General features: G+C 39.4%; 1 protein-coding gene across 2 annotated transcripts in view; it reads right to left on the reverse strand.

The window, feature by feature from the left end:
* igsf11 (immunoglobulin superfamily member 11) overlaps positions 1-22,157 on the reverse strand; it is a 218,875-nt gene that overhangs the window by 19,147 nt on the left and 177,571 nt on the right. For both annotated transcript variants that reach the window (XM_073045608.1, XM_073045609.1), the window contains one exon: positions 9,657-9,812. In XM_073045608.1, coding sequence (XP_072901709.1) covers positions 9,657-9,812 — 156 coding nt within the window. The remainder of the gene's footprint in view (positions 1-9,656; positions 9,813-22,157) is intronic.

Below are 22,157 nucleotides of genomic sequence, written 5' to 3' on the forward strand. Positions count from 1 at the left end.
GGTCCCAATACTGAACCTGGCAGAATATAACTAGTCACCAGCAGCCAACCAGAATAAGCCCCATTTATTCCCATTCTCTGCCTCCAGCCTGTCATCCAACCTTCTACCTATGCTAGTATCTTTCCTGCAATACTGTGGACTCTTATGCACCTGGGCAAAGTCCTTGTGAAAATTCAAGTTAACAACATCCAATGACTTTCCTTTGTCTACCCTGCTTGTTATTTCCTCAAAGAATTCTAACAGATTTGTCAGGTAATATTTCCCTTTTAGGAAACCATACTGACTTTTGCCTACTTTATCATGTGCTTCCATGTACCCCAAATGCTCCTCCTTAATAATGGACTCCAACATCTTCCAACCACTGAAGTAATGCTAACTAGTCATAATTTACTTTCTTCTGCCTCTCTTCCTTCTTAAAGTGTGGACTGACATTTGCAATGTTCCAGTCCTCTTGAACCATTCCTGAATCTATTGATTCTTCATAGATCATTACTAATGCCTCCACAATCTCTTCGGCTACCTCTTCTGAACCCTGGGTATAGTCCATCCAGGTGACCTATCTACCTTCAGAACTTTCAGCTTCCTAAGCACCTTCTCATTAGTAACAGCAACTACACTCATGCACCCTGTCGCTGTTGAATTTTTGGCATAATGCAGGTCTTCCACAGTGAAGACAGACACAAACTACTTATTAAGTTTATCTGCCATTTCTCTTCTTCATTACTACCTTTCTGGTGTCATTTTCCAGTGGTCCAATATCCACTCCCACCTCTCTTACTCTTTATATATCAGAAAAGAATCTTCTGGTATCCCCTTTCATATTATTGGCTAGTTTACTTTGATATTTCATCATTTATCTCCTCATGGTTTTTTAAAAGTTGCCTTCTGTTGGTTTTTAAAAGCTTCCCAATGCTCCAATTTCCCACCATTTTTCCTATATAAAGTGCCCTCACCTTTTCTTTTATGTTGTCTTTGACTCCCCTTGTCAGCCACAGGTGCCCCATACTCCCTTTAGAATATTTCTTTATCTTTGGAATGTATCCATCCTGTGCCTTCTGAATTGCCCCCAGAAACTCCAGCCATTGCTTTTCTGCCGTCATCTTATAGGCATTCTACAATTTCCCTCTTGGGACCTGATTTTCCCAATCTACCTGGATATTGAAATCCCCCGTGACTATCATAACATCACCCTTATTGGATGTCTTTCCCAACTCCCGTTGTAATTTATATCCCACATCCTGGCTCCTGTTCAATGGCCTGCATACAACTCCCATCAGGGTGTTTTTACCTTTTGTAGTTCTTTAACTGCAATATCCTGGCAGGCAGGTTTGCTAGAGCTGCTGGGGAGGATTTAAACTAATTTGGCAGGGGGATGGGAACTGCAGAGCTAGAGCTGAGGATAGAGCAATCGGTATGCAAGTTGATGCATTGTGTAGTAAAACTGTGAGGAAGGACAGGCAAAAATGACAGCAAAATTATAGTAAGTGGGATGAGTCCTCCTCGGGTTTAGGTGCAACCCGTCCTTTTTTGTACAAGTCATACTTTCCCCAGAAGAGATCCCAATAATCCAGAAATCTGAAACCCTGCCCCCTGCACAGGACCTCCTCCTCCTTTTTACCAATGTCATTGGTAACAACATGCACCACAACCTCTGGCTGCTCACCCTCTCTTGGGAATCTCTGCTGCCACTCTGATATATCCTGGACCCCAATGCCTGAGAGGCAACACGCCATCCTGTCTTCTATTTAGTGGCCACAGAATCTGCTAACTGCAATTTCCTCACTCCTACGTTCCAATTCATTGCCACCTTTGACTTGGTTCACAGCAATAGTGTCATCGGCAAACTTAAATATGGCATTGGAGCTGTACTTAGCCACAAAATCAGAGGAGCACAGCAAATGGAGCAGGAGGTTAAGCACACAGCCTTGTGGTGCACCTGTGTTGATGGTTATTGTGGAGGTGTTATTACCAATTTGTGCCTCCTGACTATTGAGTCTCCTATCAGTAGGGCTCTGCCTGACTCTACTCTTCCCTTTTCAGCCTCAGAGCTGCCACAGTGCCCTGGTAGTTCTTTCAGCCCCTGCAGTATCCAAAGGTTACACTTGTTGCTAAGGGGGATGGCCACAGGGGAATCCTGCACTGACTGATCACACCCCTTACTTCTCCTGGTGGTCACCCATCTACTATCTGAAGCCTGTATTCTGGGTGGGGCCATCTCAGTAAATGTCTCATCTATGAGGTTTTCAGCCTCCCAGATGTTCCTGAGTAGATCCAGCTCCAGCTCCAGTCCCTTGACCTTGTAAGTCAGGAACTGAAGCTGGGTGCAATTCTTGCAGGTGTAATCTTCAGAAAGAATGTCAAGTCCCTGAAATCCCACATCTCACAGCAGAAGCATTCCACTGCCCGAACTACCACCCTGCCTACAATGTTATACGTCTAATTTCTCAGGTTTATGTTCTAGCCAGTGCCTGCTCTCACCTAAGCCTCTTCAGCCAAAGCATGACCACTAACACAGTCCCACTCCAACAACAGCTGTTCTGCTTACACCTCACATTCTTTTTATTAGCCTCTGGCAAGTACCAAAAAGATCGCAATGATTGAAGCCTGCTGAAAAGTTCCAAAACGCCCCGAGCTCTTTTTAAACCTCACATAGCCTCACCAATAAACAATAATATAATTTTAACTGAAATGCCACATCTATGCAAACTTCTAAGAAAGTAAGGCATTGTCATATTTTCTTTATGATGGCACTTATACGCGAGTCCCAGGACAGACTCGCTGATACAATATCGGCAAGGAATTTAAAGACACTGACTCATGGACCTCTGGCTTCTTGCTCCTCTCATTGATAATTAGCTCTTCGGTTTTGCTCTCGTTGAGTGAGAAGTTGTTGCTGTGGCATCTTTCAATCAAATTTTCAATTCCCCTCCTATATACCTATTCATCATCACCTTTGATTCAGTCAACAACTGCGGTGTCCATCAGCAAATTGAAATATGGCTTTGGAGCTACACTTAGCCACACAATCATAGGAATAAAGCGAGTAGATCAGCAGTGTAGTGATACATCTTATATATCTAGCAGTTTTGTGAGCTAAACACCGCCATATATCATCAGCACCATTTTGTTTTCTCACCCAGAGAAACTAAAACCAGGACCCACACTTGCAACAGGATCACAGTTGGAAAGTCGGTCCAGGTCCTGGCTTACTAAGAGAAGTGAGGAGGTGGAAAGCCACTCCACAGCTTCCTTTTAGTTGGATTTAACTCAAGAAAATTAAATAACTGTGATATTTTCCCCAATATTTAATTTGTACTACTTGGAAACAGGTCATTATTCATAACAAAAATGTTTTTTAAGAGAACTGAACAATCTTAAGATATCTTAAAAATTGGCCCATTTCATTGTGAAATTTTTTAAAGTTTTTTTATATCTTGAATAAATCTATATTTTACGGCACGATGAAAATTTTATTGCTACTTTAATATTTTAAACCCTTGTTGAAATGTTATTTACTTCTTAATTATTAAAAGGAACATCTTTACCCAAAAGTTGGGTAGAATAGATTGAGCGGGGGAAAGGTTGCAAGCTAGTTAATCCGCTCCAAATTCTAAACAAAATACAATATAAATAAGATTCCAAAAGGTGAATTTTGTCCTTGAGCTTTGTGCATATGCATTTACACTTGAAAATATACCTGCATTCTCAATACTAAGTTCCTCCTTCAAGCTTACACATGCATTTTGAGGATAAGTTTTGCAATGGCTTGCTATCAATATAAAGTTTTCATCATTGGCAGTTCAGGGTATTGGCTAAACATTCACAAGTTCATATCCAGTTGTTCATCCACTAATGCTACCTGCCCTGCCGTTACCAATTTGTCCTTTGATCTTATGATACAATGCTGCCTTTACTCGAGGACTGCATTTGTAGAATCAGTCGAACCTGGATATGTCAGGCAAACTTGTCTTTGAATCCCCGCTTCACAAGCAAGGCAGTTGCACAACACCCCAAGGCTTGTTTGCCACCAGTCTTTCACTGTAGGGATATTACTTCATATGCCGTTAAATGTCATCACGGCATTAAATTTTCAAGCTATCACGGATGAATGTTAAACCTGTCATATGGCTGTTCAAAGATGTGTCGACTCATGACAAAAAATCTTGTCCAATAGGGACAAGACATTTATCATTTTCTTGTGAAGAAAGTAGGCATCAGCTGTACACACACACAAGCTTTGCCTAATTGCAAGCTCCCAAAAGTATAGAACATACTTTAATTATTACTAGAGTTGTTCTTCAACCCTATGCTGAATTTTGGTATGGATCTTTACTCTACCACTGACTCACCAGCAGGTTTTAAGACATAGAGATGGGGAAGCCCTGGAGGAAGGTTTCCTCTTTCTGTCAATCATTGAGGATTGCTTTAAGCAAGTCAATTAGACGGAGCCTTGACAATTCTTGTGAAATCTTTACCTTACGTCAAATCGTAGAATCATAACTGTTTGAAGAAAGGTAGTCTGACTGTTTGACTCCCTGAATGATGGCCCACACTCCATCCCTAAGGTATCCCAGATGAATTACAATAAACAAAGGAAAAATTTTCAGGGCGATAAGTGTGCTAAATGCATTTGCATCTTGGGATGATGGAGGTGGGTTTGGGGCAGCCCGCTGCACGTTCAGTAAGTATTTCCACAGCACAGTTCAAGGGTTACAGTGCAGGAAGTGTACAAGCTGTCTAAGCTGAAGTACTACCAGGGAATGTTGCTCAGCCGGATAAGGAGCATCTGGTATTGACCCAGCAACTCTATTTCCAAATCAGTGTAGCTTGTGGCCTGCGAGGGAAGTTTAGATGATAGCACAAACACGCACCAGCTGCCTTTAGCCTTCAAAAAGTAAACATTAGAGCTACCATAGAAAACTTGGCAAGCATTTAGAGCAGATATACACACTCTGTGGCTACACTGTGGTGGTGACAGAGACAACAATCATTAAAGGTGACAACAGAGCTGCCAAACAAATGGGTTGCTTTGACTTGGATGGTGTGAAACTTCTTGAGTTTCAATACCTTTGACTTGTAGATCGTGAAAGTCGAGATACAAGCCATTTGCTTTAGAATATCCAGCCTAGTATTTATTTAGCCAATCTGGTTAAATTTCAAATGGATAATAAGCTCCCAGGATAGTGAAAACTGGACTTTCAAAGGTGGTGGTGCAAGGAACCGTTAAAGACTTCCTGTTAAGGCCTTCTTTAGTCTAGAGAACCTTGTTTGAAACTTAGATACGACCTATACATATAAATGAGACTGTAACCAAAAGACAGAGAAGCAGAATTAAACCATTCGGCCCACTGAGTGTGTTCTGCCATTCAATCATGGCTGAGTTATCTTCTCTCTCACCAACATTTTCCTGCTTTCTCCCTATAAACTTTTAAGTCCTTACTAATCAAAAACCTATCAACCTCCACTTTAAATACAACTGATGACTTGACCTCCACAGCCATCTATGGCAATGAATTCCACAGATTTACCATCTTTTGGCTAAATAAATTACTCCTCTAAAGGGACGCCCTTCTATTCTGAGGCTGCACACTCTGGTCCTAGACAGTCTCACTTTTGTAAATATCCTCTCTGTGTTCACTCTATCTTGGCCTGTCAATATTCAGCAGGTTTCAATGAGATCCTCCCCTCATTCTTCTAAACTCCAGTGAGTACAGGCCCAGAGCAATCAATCAATCAATCACTCTTCAAATGTTAACACTTTCATTCCCAGGATCACTGTCATAAACCTCCTCTGGAAAGTCTCCAATGCCAGCACATTCTTTCTTATATATGTGGCCCAAAACTGTTCACAATACCCTAACTGTGGTCAGACCAGTGCCTTGTAAAGCCTCAGCATTATATCCTTGCTTTTATATTCCAGTCCTCTCAAAATAAATGCTAATATTTCATTTGCCTTCTTCACCACAGAATTAACCTGCAAATTAACCTTTAGGGAATCCTGCACAAGGACTCCCAAGTCCCCTTGTGCCTCAGTTTTTTGTATTTTCTCTCCATTTAGAAATTAGTTAACTCTTTCACTTCTTCTACCAAAGTACATCTCTAGACTGAATTCCACCTGCCACTTTTCTGCCCACTCTCCCAATCTAAATCCTTTTGTAGACTCCCTGCTTCCTCAACATTACCTGCCCCTCCACCTACAGTATCTTTGCATCTTCCATAAACCTGGCTATTGAGCCATCATTTCTGTCACACATATTCTTAACATATAATGTGCAAAATAGCGGACCCAACAGTGACCCTTGCAGGCCACCATTAGCCGCCATTAGCCAACCAGAAAGGGCCATTTAATCCCACTCTTTGCCTTCTGCCAGTCAGCCAATCTTCGGACCATGCTAGTTTCCTTTCCAGTAATTTGATGCACTCTTAATTGTTTAGCAGCATCGTGTGTGGCACCTTGTCAAAGGCCTTCTGAAAATCCAAGTAAACAACATTCACTCCCTTTGTCTATCCTGCCTGTTATTTACTCAAAGAATTCCAAGTTTTCTCCTTAAGAAAATCATGCTGGGTTTGGCCTATTTTATCATGTGCCTCCAAATGCCACAAGACATTATCCTTAATAAACATTATCCTTTTACTCCTTGATTTATCAACAGTCTATGTATCTCTATCTCAAAAATATTCAAAGACACTGCTTCCATGCACTTTAAGATAAAACTTCAAAGATTCACGGCCGGTCAGAGGAAAAAAAATCCTCTTATTAGTCATATGTGAGCAACCTCAATCTCTTATTTTCAAGTTTTTGTTTCTCCCACATCCACATTCAGAGACTTGTAAGTTTCAATCAAGAAACTTCTTACTCTTATCAACTCCAGTGGATATGAGCCAAGCCTGTCAAACTTTTGCTCCTGAGACTATCTATCTCTTGTGGGTTCCCAAGGCAAGATGTTGTTCATATTTTGATGTATGAACAGCTGCACCGAATAACATGGAAACACAAGAGACTCCAAATGCTGGAATCTGCAGCAACAAACATCCAGCTGGGGGTCTCAGTAAGTCAAACAGCATCTGCAGAGGGTGTGAGGGGAGGGAACTGTTAGCTTTTCAGGTTGAGGCACTGCAGCAGGACTGAGAGGAGAGGGAACTTTACCAGTGCAGAGTGTTGGGGGAGGGGTGAGAGAGAGGAGACAGTAGGTGGGTGGTAAACCAAGGGAGAATTAAGGATAAGTCATCGATGGACGTAGGCTGGGGAGAATAGGGCTGGAGTTGGGAAACAGAGGTGGGTGAATGATAGGTGTAAGGAGGCAAAGGATAAAACTAGGCAGTTGGAGTCAGGAAGGAAGAGCAAAAGGTGAAGTGGATCCACTGTTAGAGGGTAATAAGCAGGAACACCAAAGCTATCTTGGCTGGAATTTGATAAGGAAGGTAATAATGGAAGCCATTAGGGAAAGGGGGAAGGGTAGATAGCACCAGATGGGGAAGGGATATAGTTGGTGAAATGTGTGGTAGCAGATGGTCGGAAGCAGGAGGAGGAGGGATGAAAACGGATCATGGGGGTTGCTGATTATGGGGTATGGGAAATGTCAAAAATGGAAGGACTGGGGGTGGATGATCATCAGTATTTGCCACGTGGATTTTTCAATGGGATATGCCAACAAACTGAAAATGGAATAAAAATTATTCTCTGCAATATTAAAAAAAAGATCAAATTTCTGTTGTTTTAATGAAATTATTATTTCACATTGTTTTAAATCAGCAAATAATGAAATTCTAACCAAATGATTTAAATGTACAATCATAGGTTAAGAAGTTTACTGTAGAAAATGAGATGATTTAGTCTTCTGCAATTGCTCTAAGAAGTCATGAAATGTAAAAGCTAATCCCACTGCAATTCTTTTACCCATAATTCCCTTCAAGTAATTAATCTAATTTTGCGTTACAAATATATTATCTATCTCAATTTTTCCCACAGGAGTGTCTTCAATGTGCCACTGCACAAAGAACTTCCTCTCATCCCCTCTCTTCACTCTTACATCGTTGGCCTCAAGCATCTCATCAGCTACCTTATTAGACATGTTCTAAAACTACATATTCTTTACAATTGATGCACTATCTTTAACTCTATATTATTTCTTCCATCAAAAATCTATTAAATTTGCCAAGCACCTCTTGTTTTTACCATGGTAGCTGTTTTCAATTAACACCAGAGTTTCTAAATGATTGTTAATTTTATCTCAGTGTAAACACGTAATCCAATGCTGTATGTCGTTAAGTCACATGCGTGACACATCATAATTATAACAGACCTCTGCCATCTTTTCATCTCTGAAACAATATCCCTCTAAAAGAATTTTAATGAAGCATCTTGAAAATGAGGGGTACAAATATCCAATTTTGACACTGGCAATCAGGAGAGCCAACAGCATTGAAGACTAAATAATTCCAGGCTCCCAGCAGTTTGGAAATATCACAAAACACAACACGGCAGGTGAATAATATAGATTGCAATATATTAGATTAATATCACACAATTTTACCAGATTGTTTTCCAGAAGCAATTTCAGGCACTCTGCCTTTGTGCTTTTCTCTCTGGTTATTTCCTTCCTTGAAGAGATTAAATAAGTTGTACCGCATCCATGACAGTGTGAATTGCACATGATGCATTGCAAATAGTTGGCTTAATGGACCAAATGACCTTTCTCTTTCTTACTTGCCAGTGATTTCCGTTCCTTCTGCTTTCTTGCTACGCATGTGGCATGATTTTAGAAGTCCTATCTAATTTCAAAGAATTATTTTGTTTTCATACCAATGTTGATTGTGCATTTAAAAAAAGCTGTCACCAGACATTCAACACAGATCTGCCAGAGGTGACAGCACTCATTCAGGAAATAAATGCTCTGCTTGCAAACTCACTTCCACTGTATAAAGGACCTTAAAGTGCAGGAATTATTTTCATTTGTTACCCTTAGCAGCAAGCACTAAGAGGTCTGAAGAGGTGAACAACAATGTCCCATACCAATGTACTATCTCAATGCTGTAATCTATATCTGTTACGCTAATGTAACTCCCGGCTAAGAATAGTATCCGAGTCCATCACTATTCACCATGATCTCCTGATATTTTACACAATCCATTTCATTATTCCTTTGATTAATGTTGTCTGATCTTTTCTTCCCTAGTCATGACTTCCTCATTAATCTCTGTCATTTGTCTTACTCCCATTTGCAAATAATTTACAGTTCACCACTGTTGCTGTACTGAATGCATTGCATTTATTTTTATCAATTCCCTATGCTGCATCTCAAATACAAAGGTCTTCGGTTAAAAAGTCTCAATGTCTTATTTGTATAAATGAGGCAACTATTTTGCTGTAATTATATCAGAAACGTACACTTAGCCAACATCATTAATTAAATATATAAATTCTATGTTGTAACAAGGGAGCAGATTTTATATTGGAACACTTACACTGAGATTTTGACTTGAAAATTAGAGATATCTTCAGTAAAATATGTATAATGAAATAAAAAATATTTATGATTTGCTGTATAGAATTATTAAATTCTTAAACCAGAAGCAGCATTTTATATTAAATTCAGGATAATAATATCAAAAATATGCTGAATTAGACACATTATAAACCTGAGCATTCAGCTTACCCTCTACCGACATTGGTGGCAGTTTAGCAATTGAATCGAGCTTTTCCCAGGAATATGTTGGGAGCGGGAGGCCTTCTTCTGAACTACAAGTCAGAGTGACATCATTTCCAGTAGCAACAGCTCCTTGAAGCTGGCACAATGGGATAGCGGGTGGAACTGCAAACAGAGGTTGCAAAACATCAGGCCTAATATGTCAAAAGTTAACATAAATTTTAAACTTTAACCTGAAGCTAAAGAAAGGATAAATACAAACAGTTCCAAGAGAAATTGGGATTCCCATTTTCTCTAATCTCTCTTTATGGTTATGAAGGGTTAAACTGTCTCAACATCCCGAATGATCAATAGATAAAGCAACAAAATCAAACTGCAGGTTTCACATAATCAGTTATTCATGACATTCAAAAGAAATTCCAGAAAAGTGTTCCCACTATATTTGCAACAGCGGTTAGGAGTCATCCTTTGGAAACTGCAATCAACATATTCTATGTGTGCAGATGGCACTGCATTAGAGTGTGTCAATTGTCAGCGACACCATGCACACACACACTAAGACCACAGTCTCTGATTTCTCCTGTTATACATCCTGCATGTTCATAGCGTGGCAATATGTGGCACAATCTCAAAACAGGAAAACTTCTAATGACAAAAAAATCAACATTAAAGTATTGTGTAATGATGCCTTTCCTGACAAATTAGGTGATCAATTAGGGATTTACTGCTGTTCTGAATATTACTAGCAAGGACAGAAAATATAACTTAAATAAACCATCTAAGTAACGTAATAACAACACAACCTAAGTTTTATTTAAGAACAGAACCATACAACATAATTTGGGCGATTCCTCTTACTATTCTCCTGCACTTTCCATAACCTCCTACCATGTTTTAAGATATATATAATTTCTATTTGAAGGTTATTGAATAGTTCAGGAATAGTTACTATGGTACAGCCATCAGGCTCCTGAACCAATATGGATAACTTCACTCACCTCAACTCTGAATTGATACCACAACCTACAGATTCACTTTCAAGGACTCTACAACTCATGTTCACAGTATTATTTATTATTTGCTCAATTTGTCTTCTTTTGCACATTGGTTGTTTTGCTGTGTTTATGTATAGTTTTCATAAATTCTATCATATTCCTTTATTTTCCTATAAACAACTACAAGAAAATGAATCTCAAGGTGGAATATTGTGACTATGCACTTTGATGATAAATTTACTTTGAATCTGTATTAATATACAGTGCATTCAGATAATGACATCTCATTATGTAAAATATTGTGGTGCTCAGGAAACCTTTCCTCAGTTAAAGTATCAAAACTCTTCAAGATTGGAGAACTTGTATCAGTTCATTTTTCATATCAGTTCATATATATATAGCAGTCCTGACGGAGGGTCTTGGCCCGAAACGTCGACAGTGCTTCTCCCTATAGATGCTGCCTGGCCTGCTGTGTTCCACCAGCATTTTGTGTGTGTTGTTTGAATTTCCAGCATCTGCAGATTTACTCGTGTTTGCTCCAAAGTCTTAATATGCTTTTTTATTCATGCCGGCTAGCTTCAACCACACCATTTCAGCTAAATCCTAGCTGGTATGTTATAGCTTTTAATATTCTTCCTTTTGTGCTCTGCACCTTTGTTCTTAAAACTGAGGATTCTATGTGGCTCTTTAACAACCTTCTCAATTGCCATCTTCCCTGCCAGATGTACAACCAACTCTCACTTTTTCTGTGCCCCCTTTAATACTCCGCAACAAGACCAAAAATTACTACACTTTTCCCCATTAAATTTCACCTGTCACGCGTTTATGCCCTCCTGAGATCTATTGCTCACCACTATATTTTTGGCCCTTGGCCAATTTTAAATCCACACAGGTCACCATCTCTTGTTTATTTTCTGGGCTCCAACTTTGCTAACAAGTATATTGAATGGTATTTCTTCAAAGGTTCACTGAAATGCATATACACAACATCCTAAATACTTCCTTACATCCCCTCTGTTAATTGAAAAACAAGTTCCTCAATCATGGATTTGAGTGTAATAAATTCATATAATGTTCATTTATTAACCCATATTCTTCTAAGCGCCAATTAATTTTGTCCTGGACAATCATCACTGTGAGGCTGTGATGCACCATCAATAACTCACGCCGAGACTTAGGAAGTGAGATATCGGCTTTTATTGACTGAAGAACAACACTACATCCTGGGAAAATGAGGGAGAGCAGCAGGCCACAGTCGCCTTTATACGGGGTCTGTGGGAGGAGCCACAGGAGCAGTCAGCAGGGTCTTGGGAGGAGCCACAGGAGCAGTCAGACAGGTATATCTAGTTCACCACAGGCTGCCTCACATTTATTATATTGTGTCTCTCATACACCTTCTATTACGATTTGTGAAACATGAGGAATGTAAAGTTTGCTCTCATGCTGCTCCCAAATTCAAGGACTGCAGGGTTGTGGTCTGAGCTTGTTTAATTACAAACAGTATGTTTCTCTGCAAAATAGAGTTTAATTGTGTTGATTTCCTCTGAATAGGAAAGGTACATTTAGCCAAAAAGCTGACAATGCCTATATCTATCCTGTGATTCTGTGATACAGGGTATTACATAATAAAAATGTTTGTAAGATATAGTGGCAGAACATCAATACTGCACCATCTTTTATTTTCTATTGCATTGACAAGCTGTCCAATTTAGAAACCGCAAATTCTTCTAATAGCCTTTAATTAGATTCAGTTGTCCATTGACACAGTCAGAGATCTAACACAAATCCATGTGAATGTGCTTCACTGGCCCAATAGCAACTCCACAAAAAGCACTATAGTGGAAAAGTGTGTTTTTGGTGAGAATTCCAAAGTAAATAGCAATAATTATCTTGCAAAAGCAAAATGTCTCGAGCATCAGCTCCACATTACGCATCTATGCATGCTAGAATTCTAAAGCCATGGGAAATGCTGACCACATTAATATTTAATGCACTTACGTGCTCATCATGAAAATGATTCTGTATATGCCGAAATCAACCAAGCAGAGGTCTTTCGGCCATTTAATGCCTGCTCTGAAAACATCACACCAATATGCTTTTCCTTATTTTAATGTGAGCATCATAGCTGTGCTCTGTCTACCCTGGACTTGTATTGGAACTGCTAGCAAGGACCAAGCTTAACAACAATTCAGGATGTAGAACTTTATAAACAATGCTGGGTAATTTATTCCATTCTAGCAGGAAGACAGTGCAGAACACATGGCACTTTATATACACAGTATATGTTATATACAAACGCATACACTTGATAGCATTATGTTATACATCATATGACTAATTTTCAGATTATAGATTAAAACACCAGCTTTTGCTACTTCAACAGAATGATATGATCACTCTTTACATATTTTCAACATCATTGTAAATTCAGTCTGTTGACTGGCTTCCTTAACCAGTTTGACCTCCTGAAATAGATTCTTCTCTCCAGTGTTGCAGTTGTTCCTTGAACAGACGAACTTGGAACATCTTGTCTTAATTCACTGACAATCTGCAACTCTTTAACAACAGTAATTTTATGCAATCATCAGGAATAGATTTATCATCACCTTGACATCTTTAAACACATCAGATGTGATCATTTAATCAGAATGGACATGGTAACCTTCCTTTCATTAACTTCTCTAGACTGCAAACAAACCACACGTTGCTACGAAATACTCCAAACCATAGTCAATATGCTGCCAATACATTATGTATCCATGGATCCTGTTCATATCATCAATTTTATTATGCCACTTTTTCTCTCTTTTATATAAAAAAGTCCTCAAGATGTAAGAGAGACTATTTGGGCTATCTAATCTAAGTCAGTTCTCAGAATAATCCCATTAGTCACATTCATCCATTATTTCCCCATAAAGTATTCTCTCTCACATGCACATCAGTGTTCTTTCAGTAAACTACACTGGTTAGAGTGTGGAGCACATTTCATAGCCAATTTTTATTGGGAGAATTTCTTCCATTAGTTGCCCCATTGACGCCTGGCATTTTGAACTTCTGTGTTCCATCTTGAAATTGAGAATTTTATAGCCAATATAACCATTCTCATTCTTTCCATACAGGTGCATCAACCCACAAGCCTTGTTTAATAACTCCCAGACTACCCATGAAATTGCTGTGATCCAGCCACCACTTTCTCATTTTTCCCATCAAAAGAATGGTGCAGAATCCAGGACTTTACTACCAATGTATTCCTTCCAGTACGTTCTACATCAACACTGAATATTTTATGAACAGCAATGAAATACTGTCAATTGTGCATTTACCAAAAATGTGCAATGTTTTTGCACTGATCTATGAAGTGCCAACATTTTACAATTAAGACTTTATTGTCTCACTTCAAGTTTTAAAAGATTTGAAACTAATCCTTATCAATGGTAAAATGCAACACCAGTGTATTATAACCATACAATAGGCAAGTGGGAAGGATAAAGACTTGGACCAAATCTTAAAAAAATCTCTGCAAATTATGGAAGTCAAACAGTTAAATGTATCCAAAATCAACATTTACTAACTTACTCACCTTTTTTTAACTTCCAGATAGCATGAAACTCCCATATTCCCCCATTTAATATTTTAGGTATTAATTTTAACTTCCTTTTGTACCTTCTTGAGAGGGTAATGCAATAATTCTCTCAGTACAGTCTCTGGAAAAGTGTCTGGTCTTGATTTAAAATGACACTATACAGTAACACAGATAATTCAGAGTGTAAAGCTAACCAATTTCCTGATCACATGGACCATTCCATTATCTACCAGTGTTTGTAAAGAATTTTTACTCAGAGTGGGTTATTTTTAAAGTAAAAGCTGATAAGTACTTCAGTTCTGCCAGTATTTACACCTCTAACTGATTCACAGACTATGAGCACTGGCTGAAATCTAGCCTTCCACTTGAGCTAAATAATACTCTCAAGACGCTTACACCACACCAGTGAATACATCAATGTTGCGGAGACCTTAGCCTGGGAAATCCAACCCTAGACCACTGTCAGGTTACAGCTGACACAAGTACAGAAACCTTAAGTGCATAAAACATCAATCAGATATAGGCCATTCAACCCCCCGTACCTATTCTGTCATTCAATAAGTTCATAGTTGATCTTTTAACTCATTACCAATTTCTTAAACAAACTCTGTATCTGGCAACCCCCATAGCAGACGAAATCAACTACAGAGTCATAGAGTTATACAATACAGAAAAAGGCCTTTTACCTCAACATGTTGCCTACCTGAGCTAGTCCCAATTGCTCCATAACCCTGAGATTAAGACTGTTGGTTCTAGCTATCTTAGCCAAGTAAACAAATTACAACGGTCCACAAATTACAATGGGAGATAGAAAACCCATGCCAAGATGGCAATGTTACAATACTCATGAGGGATTTCAAAATGCAGGTAGATTGGGAAAATCAGGTTAGTGTCAGATCCTAAGAGGGGGAATTACTAGAATGCCTACAAGATGCTTTTTAGAGCAGCTCGTGGTTGAGCACACTAGGGATTCAGCTATTTTGGTTTAGGTGTTGTGCAATGAACCAGAATTTATTAGAGAGCTCAAAGTAAAATAACCCTTAGGGGCAAGTGATCATAATATAATCAAATTCATCCTGAAATTTGGAAAGAAACATCTAAAGTCAGATGTATCAGTATTACAGTGGAGTAAAGGGAATTACCGAGGCATAAGAGAGGAGTTGGCCAAAAGTGATTGGAAAATAACATTGACAGGGATGATGGCTGAGAGGCAATGGCTGGAATTTCTGGGAGCAATTCAGAAGGCACAGGATATATACATCCCAAAGAGGAGAAAGTATTCTAAATCCAAGATGATGCAATTGTGACTAACAAGAGGAGTCAAAGCCAACACAAATGCCAAACAGAGGGCATATAAAAGAGCAAAAATTAGTGAGAAGTTAGAGAACTGGGAAGCTTTTAATAGCCAACAGAAAGCAACTAAAAATTCATTAAGAAGAAAAAGATGGAATACTAAAGTAAGTAGCCAATAATATTAATGAGGATACCAAAAGTTTCTTCACATAAATAAAGTGTAAAAGAGAGGTGAGAGTGGATATCTCAGCTACAAAACAATGCTGGCGAGATAGTAAAGGGGGACAAGGAAATGGCAGACAAACTGAATGAGTACTTTACATCAGTCTTCACTGTGGAAGATACTAGCGGTATGGTGGAAGTTCCAGAGGTCAGGAGTCAGAACTGTGTGAAGGTACTACTACTAGAGAGAAGGTTCTTGGAAAACAGAGATCAGAATGTAGACAAGTCACCTGGACCAGATGTGTACACCCCAGGGTTCTGAAAGAGATGGCTCAAGAGATTGTGGTGGCATTTGTAATGTTTGCTCAAGAATCACTGGATTTATTCAGGAATGGTTCCGGAAGACTGGAAAATTGCAAGTGTCATTCCACCCTTAAAGAAGGGAGAGAGGCAGAAGAAAGGAAATTATCGGCCAGTTAGTCTCACTTCAGTGGGTGGGAAGACATTGGAGTTGATTGTTAAGGATGGGGTTTTGGTGCATTCGGAGGCCCATGATAAAAAAAAAAGGCCATAGTTAGCATGGTCTCCTCAAGGGAAAATCTTGCCTGTCAAATCTGTTGGAATTCTCTGAAGAAAAATGAGCAGAATAGACAAAGGAGAATCAGCTAATGTTGTGTACATGGATTTTCAGAAGGCCTTTAACAAGTTGCCACACAAGCTAAAAGCCCATCTCATTACAGGAAAGATGCTAACAAGGATAAAACAGTGGCTGATTGGCAGCAGGCAAAGAGTGGGAATAAACAGAGCCTTTTTGAGGTTGGCTGCCAGTGACTAGTGGTGTTCCACAGGGGTCTATGCTGAGACTGCTTCTTTTCAAGGTATACAGTATGTCACCGACTTTGATGACAAAGTTGATGGCTGTTTTGTGAGGTTTGCAGATGATATAAAGATAGGTGGAGTGGCAGGTAGTTTTGAGTAAGTAGAGAAGCTACAGAAGGACTTATCAACAGATTAGGAGAATGGGCAAAGAAGTGGCAGATGGAATACAGTGTCGGGAAGTGTATGGTCATATACTTTGTTAGAAAAAATAAAAGGGCAAAACATTTTCTAAATGTAGAGGAAATTCCAACATCTGAAGTGCAAAAGGACTTGGAGTTCATGATTCCCGAAGGTTAATTTGCAGGGTGAGTCAATAGTGAGGAAGGCAAATGCAATGTCAGCATTCATTTCAAGAGGACTAGAATATAAGAGCAAGGATGTAATGTTGAGACTTTATAAAGTACCGGTGAGGCTTCACTTGGAGTATTGTGAACAGTCTTCAGCCTCTTATCTTAGAAAGGATGTGCTAATACTTGTGGTGAACTACATATACCTGTCTGGACACGCCCCCCCCCCCCCCCTGCTGACTGCTCCTGTGGCTCCTCCCACGGACCCCGGTATAAAGGCGATTGGGGACACCGCCCCGGCCTCAGTCTCCAGGATGCAGTGTGGTGGTCAATTGCTGCTTGTTCTTTCTTCCAGCCAATAAAAGCCTATATCTCGCCTCACGTCTCCAAGAGTTATTGATGGTGCATCAACACTGGAGTGAGTTCAAAAGCGGTTCATGAAAATGATTCCAGGATTAAATGGCTTGTCATATGAAGAGCATTTAACAGCTCTTGGCCTGTATTCACTAGAATTCAGAAGAATACGGGGTGACCTAATTGAAATCTATCAAATGGTGAAAGGTATTGATAGAGAGAATGTGGAGAGGATGTTTCCTATGGCAGGAGACTCACCTTCAGACTAGAGAAGAGTCCTTTTAGAACGGAGATTAGGAGGACTTTGTTTAGCCAGAGTGTAGTGAATCTGTGGAATTCTTTGCCATAGGCTGTTGTGGAAGCCAAGTCTCCATGTATATTTAAGGCAGAGGTTGATAAATTCTTGATTAATCAGATCATGACGTGATCCGGGAAAAAGAAGACAGGAGATTGGGGCTGAGAGGAAAAAGGGCTCAGCTGTGATGAAATGGCAGAGCAGACACAAAGGGCCAAATGGCCTAATTCTGCTCCTATATCTTGCAATCTTCTGGTCTAAACACCATCCCAATATAGACCCTGTAAAATTTTTCTGAGTTTTAATAAGATCTGTTCTCATTATTCTAAACCAAAATGGATACAACTCTGTCGTTTTAACCTCGCTGACACCACCTCTCTGATAATCAATAATGGCACTCCACAGGGATGCGTGCTTAACACACTGCTCTACTCTCTCTCCAGCCACGACTGTGTGGCTTAGCACAGCTCAAATGCCATCTATAAATCTGCTGAAGACACAGTCACTGTTGACAGAACTTCAGAGGGTAATGAAAGAGCATACAAGAGCGAGATTTACCAGTTAGTTAGGTGGTGTCACAGCAACAACTTTGCACTCAACATCAGTGAGACCAAGGAGCTGATTGTGGTCTTCAGGAAGGGTAAGACAAGGAAACACAAACCAATCCTCAAAGAGGGATCAGAAGTGGAGAGAGTGAGCAATTTCAAATTCCTGGGTGTCAATATCTTGGAAGACCTAACCTAAACACAACATATAGATGTAACTATAAAGAAGGGAAGGCAGGGGTTTATTCGGAGATTGATATTTTGGTTTACACTTGAAATCTTCTACAAATGTACCGCGGAGAGCATTCTGACTGGCTACATCACCATCTGGTATGGGATGGGGGTTGGGGGGGTAGAGTGCGTACTGCACAAGATTGAAGTAAGTTGCAGAAACTTGTAAAATTAGTCAGCTCCACCATGGGAACTAGCCTCCGTAGCATCCAAGACATCTTCAAGGAGTGGTGCCTTTGAAAAGCGGTGACCATCAATAAAGACCCCCACCACCCAGGATATGCCCTCTTCTCAATGTTACCATCAGGAAGGAGGTACAAAAGTCCGAAGACACACACTCAGTGATTCAAGAACAACTTCTTCCCTTCTGCCATCTGATTTCTAAATGGAGATTGAACCCATGAACACTACCTCACTACTTTTTATTTCAGTTGTTTTTGCACTATTTATTTTAACTTAACTGTTTATTAGACATTTATACTTACTGTAACTCAGTTTTTTACACATTTGTTTATCATATATTTCATTGTACTGCTGCCATAAAGTTAACAAATTTCACAACATATTCCGGTGATATTAAATCTGATCCTGATAGGTCAATTTTTCATCTTTATCTTTACCAGAGTTGTCGTTAATTATCTTGGTACTTTTATGTGTGATTCTTTTGTGTATGATTTTTTTTCAGCAATTGTAAATGCGCACTACATTAACAAGCATTCAATTTAAATAGCATTGTTGACAGCCATTGCTCCTGGGATGGGGTCTCCCTGGCAGCCAAGGTAATTAGTGAGTGGAACGTGATGCCCCTCTAAGACTCCCCAATCAGCTGAGTGCAAGATCACGCCCAGGAAAAGAGTAGACAGTAGACAACCTCCAGACACTTCATAACCAGCAAAAAAACCACCCTTCACACCCATTCCCAGATACAGCAGAGATGAAAATTAACAATTCTTAAATAAATAATACCTTGATTCCATAATGAAATAGTATTTAACATGACTGTAAAAGGTACTGTTGTACCCTCTCCTAGTTAGAATAGCAGGGAATTCACTGAAACTCTGGGGTTTTGAAGCATCTAGATGATCAAAAGCTTGAAGTAATCAATAGCTGCTTTTCCACAATGATAGCTATCAAAAGCCGTATTACAGAGCGAGCAGAGGAAGGTGAAGCAGGGTCAGTGTCCCTCTTGCTGTGTGCCTTTTAGCAACAGGCAATAGGGAAAAAAAATCATAAATCAATTTTATAGGAGTTTCCTTGCTCAAGGATCGACCTTTAAAAATGTACCACAAGAAAAAGAATTTTGAAAAGGAAGATGTACAAATGGAATCGGTGATACTGTGATAATGTCCTTTTATCAACAATATTACTTGGCTAATTTCAATCCATCATGTCTCAATCATGAAGATTTCTTCATTACAGAGAGTTTCAGTGCAGTGGCAGCAACAGATTTGTCAGAGATTTATCTGTTTCTGGTGCTGATGCTGTCTTCATTTCACTGACAAGTACAGCTGCTTTATCCACTATCAATCGAGTTACACAAGAAAAAACACTTTTCCCTTTACTCCTTTATCAACCATACAACAATCTCCTAGAATTTATTTACTTAAGTCCTGAGGTGCTGGGTAATTTATCCACTATAAAGCAACATTGTCTGAAAATATTCTGACATATCCAACCGGTGCTTTATCACAAACTGAGAGGAAAGGAATATATTTTCATTTCTATTTTGTCAATCATTGTCACCTGTGTGCCAATAAGGTTTAGAAGTTGGAGGCCTGTAAAGAAATGATTTCTCTTCAAGAAAATTCACGATCATACAAGGGGCACCCTGAGATTTAAATGTAGACAAGTCACAGCAATGCATTTTCAATTCTCCTTTCCCTATGAATACTCTGGGGAGTATTTTTAATTAATATGGTTTCGTGATAGGTGCAACTATGACCAAACTGGTATTAGTATAAATATAAGTTTAATGGAGGATGGAAACATTAGAAACAGGAGCTGGCTATTCGGCTCATTGTACATGCTCTGCTCTTCAATTTAACCATGACTGACACGCTCACTTGCTTCACACTTAATACCTTTATGTAAACACTATCTAAAGCCAGTGGTATCATAATACCATTGACCTTTAGATGAAGGAAGGGTACTAGAAGAGGAACTTAGCCCCAAATTTCTGTAACCACTTGTTTGAACCTGCTTAACACACACAAAATGCTGAAGAAACTCAGCAGGCTAGAGTACAGCCGACGTTTCAGGCTGAGATGCTTCAACAGGACTGCTGAAGGATCTTGGCCTGAAACGGCGACTGTACATTTTTCCATAGATGCTACCTTGTTTTTTCTGAGTTCCTCCAGCATTTTGTGCTTGTTACTCGGATTTCCAGCAACTGCAGATTTTCTCTTGTCGTATTTGAACCCGCTTCCTGAATTTGCTCTTAAATGGCCAAACTATAATTTTAAGACTCAGTCCCCTTGTTCTCAATTCTGTAATGGTTGAATTGCTGTGACAATTAGGCTTCTGTGCATTCATCCCAATTCTTGAATTTGTATTGTGAATTACTTTTTGCAAAATTATGTATGACGTTACTCAAAAACATTGGAAAATGTTACAATAGCACCCTCTGCTGCTTTGTACGAGAATTGAAATCTTCAATAAAAATTATCAAGATTATCTATCTTTTCATTTGTTCTATTTCTCAACAAAGCTATTTTATGTAGGAAAAAAAATTCTCATTTGAATGTCAAATTAATGGCATGCAGCAGGCACAGCTCAAAATCCTTTCAAATATTATGGTAAACATTCAAGGAAAGAAAAACAACAGCAGAGATCCATCGCTGCTGACTTTTAATTAATTAGGGCAGAAATACTGACTTGATCTTTTTTTTCTAAATTTTTTAAAAAACCTAGGTGCAGCAAGTAAGAATGGAATAATGGTGGTTGGACAGGCAAGGACTGGAGGGTTGGTAACATGCTAATGATATCTACTGCCATCTGTTGGGGCTTTGGTGATCTGCAAGCTCCTGTTAGGTTACCCATGCTGCCGAAGGGCTGGTGTCATTGTGAATGGCATGAATGCTCGAGCAGAAACAGGAGGGAATTGTGGGTTACCCCCAGCACGTCCTTTGGTTGTGGTGCTTGTGTGATGCAAGCAACACATTTCACGGTATGTGTCAATGTACATGTGATAGATAAATTAATCTGAATCTTGACAATTTGATGCCCAAACAACAGAATTCTGGTGGCTCAATGAGAATTGTGTTTGCACAAGACCCCAGCAAGAGGGTAAATTCTTGGAGAAATGTCTGGTTGACAGTGATATCATGGATTGCAAAAATCAGGGGATTTGAACACCAGGATTAAAATTTTAAGAACTTAAGCAACAGTGGGATGGGTCAACAAGCACGGGGGCGGGGGGGGGGGTGTAAACAGAAAAGGCATTTGGACAGCTGAGATTTTGATGACAATTTAAAATGGCCAGGGCACCAAAGGAAGTTTGGTGATTAAAATTAAAAAATGGCTAATAGTTTCAGTAGCAGGTTAGTCATGGCAGAAACAAAGAGCTACATAATATGGGGCTGGAAATAGGTGGTCTTCATGACACAATAGACATACGCTGAGCTCTGAATCAAAGATGGCAGTGTGGTAGGCAATCAGTTGTAGTCTAAGATGATGCCAAATTGGGATGGTGTTCAAGACCAACGTTCAGAGTTTGAAGACAGAAATCAAAGTCAATAATTTTGGTTAGTCCAGGGAAACCATTCATCATATTGCTAAATGGGAAGCCTTTAGTTTTTAAGAGTTGCACTCTGATTTTGTTTTGAACCAAATACTTCATTGAACTACTTTCCTTCATTATTGGTATTCTTGATTGTAATTTATTCAC

Source organism: Hemitrygon akajei, chromosome 5, assembly GCF_048418815.1.
Source record: "Hemitrygon akajei chromosome 5, sHemAka1.3, whole genome shotgun sequence".
Lineage (NCBI taxonomy): Eukaryota > Metazoa > Chordata > Chondrichthyes > Myliobatiformes > Dasyatidae > Hemitrygon > Hemitrygon akajei.